Source organism: Lactuca serriola, chromosome 8 (genome assembly GCF_051521515.1).
Source record: "Lactuca serriola cultivar US96UC23 chromosome 8, Lser_US96UC23_V15, whole genome shotgun sequence".
Classification (NCBI taxonomy): domain Eukaryota; kingdom Viridiplantae; phylum Streptophyta; class Magnoliopsida; order Asterales; family Asteraceae; genus Lactuca; species Lactuca serriola.
The window spans coordinates 93,550,307-93,555,481 of NC_136415.1; the positions used below are offsets into that span (position 1 = coordinate 93,550,307).

Sequence of the window (5,175 nt, forward strand, 5' to 3'; positions counted from 1 at the left end):
GTTATGTTCTGGTGAACTTTGAGAGTAAGGAGAGATTTAAGATGCGTAATTGAGAGATGTAATTGATAGTCTCAAAGATATATTAAGTGAGAAAGATTGAGCTCTATTTATAGAGACTCACAGATTACATTAGTCCTAATTGTTAAGAGTAGCCATACAAGGCATACTGGACAAAAGAGTGTATACTAAGACAAACATATAAAAGACTAATCTAACAAAGTAGGATAGTGACTGCGGATGATGATGACTGCGGATGCGGTAGCTGATCAATGATGACTGCGGATCTTAAGAGTTGCGGTAGACGAAGTTTAAGAGGTTCACTTCCATGATTCAACAGTGAGAGTGAAAACAACTCTCAAAAGGAAGAAACGAAGAAGGAGAAGAAGCTTATAGGTGACTTCGGCTGTGACTATAAATATTGTCATGGAAAAAATCATCTAGCAAAGGAGTGCATGCTGCAACGAAAGAATGAGAAGGAAGAGGAGGATGATAAAGCTTATTTCCTCAAAAAGCTGGAGGAAATCAAGAAGAAGAAAAGTGTTGAAGATGCTAAACCTACTTTAATTATGCAGGAACAGGATGATAAGTTTGGCAGAGTCGAAGTGTGGTCAGCTAACTCTGAATACGAAGAGGTGCGTAAGCCAACTCACGGGAGAAGCTTCGTGTCTAAAGTAGATATATAACAGTTCAGTGGAAGGTGATTGATGGTAACAAATGAAGGTTCGGAGCTCAGAGCATACGCTACTGATGGCGGCCGTGTTCCCGACAGTTATATCGCTGTGAAACCCGTACCAGAGTAGATAAGCGAATACGAGAAGGTGATAAACAAGGTACACACCATTCCTAAATCTCTAAATATTCATGTGTCTCAATACGAAACTGAATTAGATGATCTAAAATATACGGTATCTAGTTTAAGTGAAATTTTAAAAAGAAACCGTTTGAATAATTCTAACTTAACCGATCAACTCAGCAGGGTTTCGAACAAAAGTGAAGAGAGGCGCATGTGGATTGAAAAGTTGGAGTCAGATTTGTCTAGGTCTAGGGATGAGTTGATTTATTTGGGAAGAGATAATTTGGGGCTTTTAAAACAGCGAAACATTTTTTGTATGATTTCTAAAAGACTTTATTTTAATATTACCCAGTTACAACATGATTGTGAAATTCGAAAGAAAAATCATAAGATGATTTTGCCCTTTCTTGAGCTGAAAGAGGACGAAATAGACGCAGATTGTTACAGCTGTGAAACCATCGTCTCACCTGACAAAGTCTCGGATGCCTACAGAATAAGACTGGACAAAATTGAATATTTCATAAAGTCCAAAGATCACAAAAATATGTTGAAACAACTTTTGGATGAAAAATGACAAAGAGAAAATCAAATCTGATACTGTGCAGAAGTTTGACTCATTAAACACTAAGTTGAATTCAGAAAACAAACTTAATGTTGAAAACACATCTGAATTCGACGATGATAGTGATATGAGTGAAATCTCTGTGGAGGATGAGGTTGATTGCTCTGAATTTGTTAAAAGCGAACCTGAACATGCAAAAGTCTTAATTTCTAAAAATTCAGTTGCATTTGCATGTTTTTTGAAGTTAAATCAAATGTTTTAAAAGAAAAAGCAATTATTTTTCCAAAAGTTCAAACTGTTCCCAATCAAGTTTTCACAACCAAGGGACTGAATAAAAATCATACCGCAGAACTAACATCCATGGTTAAAGAGGACAATAAAGATGGTTATGATGAATTTTTCCAGTCAGCTCCACTCGGCAATGCTGAAGATACCGATGGTCTCTCTGAAATGACCTGTTAAAAAACGAAGAGCAGATATGTAGTAGAACCACTGAATAAATTCAACTCGAGCTACGAAAAATGGAGTGCAAGCAGAACAAATAATGTTCCATGTGAAACATCATCCATTCAAACTGAAACTCCCATTCTAAAGCCAAAATCTAGGGCAAATATTCATAAATATTCTGAGCAGTTTGTAGCTCAAAAACTTCAAAGGAATGTGAGATATAACAAAAATCTGAAGGAAAGAAAGCATTTGTGGAAATCCAAAAATCCCAACTTTGTGTATCAAGAAAAGTCATCTAATCCAAATGTGAACGTCTCTTCACATGCGAACCCTAAGACTTTTCCACGAGCTCAGTCTCATACTCCACAGGTTTCAAAGTAATTTTTTTTTCAAAAACCATCTTTTTCAAATCATGCGAAACCTATGGAAAAGACAAAGTCTCACTTCTATCCTAACAAGAATGTCTCACGTTTAGCTAAAAGATAGTTTCGGAGCCTAAAATTCCACTTAAGAGGTCCGAAAAGAAAGTTGAGAAGAATGTTGTTAACCAATAGATCCAAAACTAGCAAAGAAAAATATCCACAAAGGATAAGAACTTAAAAGATAATAGGATCACTGTTTTTCAAATTACAAAGAAAGATCGCACCACTTTGACAAAAAAATCTTATTTAGTTGATGGTGCTATTACTTTTCCTGTTTCTGTGAAAGGCTCATGTGGACCCAAACAACTTTGGGTTCCTAAATATCTTTGATTTTTGTAAGTGATTCATGACGAGCAGTTTGACTCAAAATGGTATATAGATAGTGGTTGCTCGCATCACATGACAGGAAGGATGGAAGAACTGCGAGACTTCAGGGCATTAAAGGATGGAGGAGGAGTGAAATTCGGCAACAATTCACTTGGAGAAATCAAAGGTTATGGAATGATCACGAATGGAGAATTTTAAATTCACAAGGTCGCATATGTAGAAGGCTTACAACACAACCTTATAATTGTTTCGCAGTTGGTTCTTGGTCCGGGATTAAAAGTTTCGTTTGATGATGAGGGATCTGAGATAATCGAAAAGGAGACCAAAACAACGCTCCTCAAGTCAAAGTGCAAAGGCGACATGTATCCACTCAATCTGAACCCCTTCAAAGGTAAGCCTGCCATATGTCTACTTACGAATGCTTCTACTGATGATAGCTGGTTATGGCACCAAAGACTCTCACACCTCAATTTCAAAGACATCAATAAACTTGTTCTTGGTGATCATGTGCGAGGGCTACCTCTCTTAAAGTTTGATAAAGAACATCTTTGTGAAGCGTGCGAAATAGGGAAGCAGAGCAGGAAGAGTAATCCAACAATTATGAATACGAAAGTCATAGAACCACTTGAACCTTTCCATATTGACCTCTGTGGTCCTTCAGAAATTGAAAGCATTGGTGGTAACAAATATATACTTTTAATTGTTGATGATTTTTCCAGATTTACCTGGGTGTATTTTCTTAAGCGGAAATCAGAATCCACTCCTAAGCTCAAGGGTTTCATAAAGCAGATTGAGCTACAATTGCGAAAGTTGGTTCGTAACATTCACAGAGACAACGATTTAGAATTCAAAAACCAAGATTTTGAAGAATTTTTTATTGTGAAAACTTACAACTTTTCGGATCCTTATACACCTCAACAAAACGGGGTTGTTGAAAGACGAAACTGATCGTTATGCGAAGCTGCGAGAACCATGTTGTCATTCGTGAATCTCCCACTTTACTTCTGGGCGGATGCAATTGGAAAAACCTGCTTTCCCCAAAATCGATCAATCAATAAGTGATTCTCAATCACTCCATATGAGATATTGAATAATAGAAAACCTAACGTCAAGTTTTTCCATGTGTTTGGTTCCAGTTGCTTTATCTTCAATTATAAGGAGCAAAGGAACGAATTCGATGTGAAGGCTGACGAAGGTATTTTCTTGGGGTATTCTCTGACTTCTATGGCATATAGGGTTCTCAAAAAAAAAGTCTAAAAAGATAGAAGAAACCTACTATGTCACATTTGATGACAACTCTTTGTAGAAGTATCAGAAGAATGACAATCAATCAAAGGAGATCTTTCCCAAGCCGAATCCAGTTACTATTCCACTCTCCAATCTCTATAAGGAGTTCATCATCTTATTCGACGAGCCAGAAAAGGCCATCTCCTCAGAATCCAAAGCAGCAGACAACAAGGAAGACGAACTGAAGAAAATCATTGATGACGTTGCGAAAGATATGGAACACGAGCACCCAATCCTGAAAGACTCTGAAATTATGACTCGATCACAAGGTGCAAATGCTACACCACAGGGGGATGGTTTTACTTCAACCTCTTCAACTCATACACCTTTTCAGGGGTAGAACGAAAACCTTGAAATCAGCAAAGAACCATCTCTCCATGGGGAGGGTTTGACTCCGAATGAAGACCATAGATCATTCGAGGGGGAGAAAGAAAATACAGATGATGATTCAGATGTGTAGTCAGAATTTAAAGAAGTGAATGTTGAATTGGATCCAATATACAAGCCTAATTACCCTCTGTTGGCCAAATGGACATGAGATCATCCAAAAACTCAAGTAATAAGAGATTCGTCTTCAGGAGTTCTTACGAGAGCACAACAAGAAGCGAAACAGATTGCTTTATTCTCTAAAGTGGAATATTGCATGTTCAACTCGTTTATCTCCAAAATTGAACCTAAAAATGCTCAAATTGCTCTTAATCACTCTGATTGGGTGCAAGCAATGCAGGAGGAGCTCAATGAATTCGAACAAATCAAGGTTTGGAGACTTATTCCTACTCCAAAGGATGCATCCGTTGTTGGTCTAAAATGGGTGTTTAATAACAAGTTAGACAAAGAGGGAAATGTGATAAGAAACAAGGTGCGACTCATTGTTAATGGGTATTGCCAAGAAGAAGGAATTAACTACGAAGAAACCTTCACACCAGTTGCAACGTTGGAATCTATTTGCATCTTTCTGGCATATGCAGCGCACAAGAACTTTGAAGTATATCAGATGGATGCCAAGTGTGCCTTTCTGAACGTGGAACTAGAAGAAACAGTATATGTGGACAACCACCAGGGTTCATAAATGAAAAATATCTGAACCACTGTTACATTCTGGACAAAGCAGTTTATGGTCTAAAGAAAGCTCCAAGATCCTGGTACGAAAGTCTTACTCGCTTTTTAAAACATGCTAAATTTAAAAAAGGATCGGTCGACCCAAACTTCTTTTGCAAGAAAGATGGTGACCACTTGATGACCGTCCAAATTTACGTTGATGACATCATCTTCGGATCAACTTGAGATAGTCATGTGTACCATTCCAAAAGAGTCCATATGTTTATATTGCCAAGAGA

General features: G+C 37.6%; 1 protein-coding gene across 1 annotated transcript; it reads left to right on the forward strand.

The window, feature by feature from the left end:
* The first annotated feature begins 452 nt into the window (after positions 1-452).
* LOC145067168 (uncharacterized) lies at positions 453-4,907 on the forward strand. Its single transcript, XM_079014365.1, has 3 exons — positions 453-632; positions 3,858-4,134; positions 4,417-4,907. Exons 1-3 carry the CDS (start codon positions 453-455, stop codon positions 4,905-4,907), a joined length of 948 nt encoding a protein of 315 aa, XP_078870491.1.
* The last annotated feature ends 268 nt before the right edge of the window (positions 4,908-5,175 follow it).

What these genes read in the sequence shown, in the direction of transcription:
- LOC145067168 (XM_079014365.1), top strand. Translation starts at nt 453, where the DNA reads ATGCTGCAACGAAAGAATGAGAAGGAAGAGGAGGATGATAAAGCTTAT. An exon ending in CTAACTCTGAATACGAAGAG is followed by an intron (nt 633 to 3,857) that starts GTGCGTAAGCCA and finishes AACTCTTTGTAG; the next exon opens with AAGTATCAGAAGAATGACAA. An exon ending in TGCTACACCACAGGGGGATG is followed by an intron (nt 4,135 to 4,416) that starts GTTTTACTTCAA and finishes ATTCGTCTTCAG; the next exon opens with GAGTTCTTACGAGAGCACAA.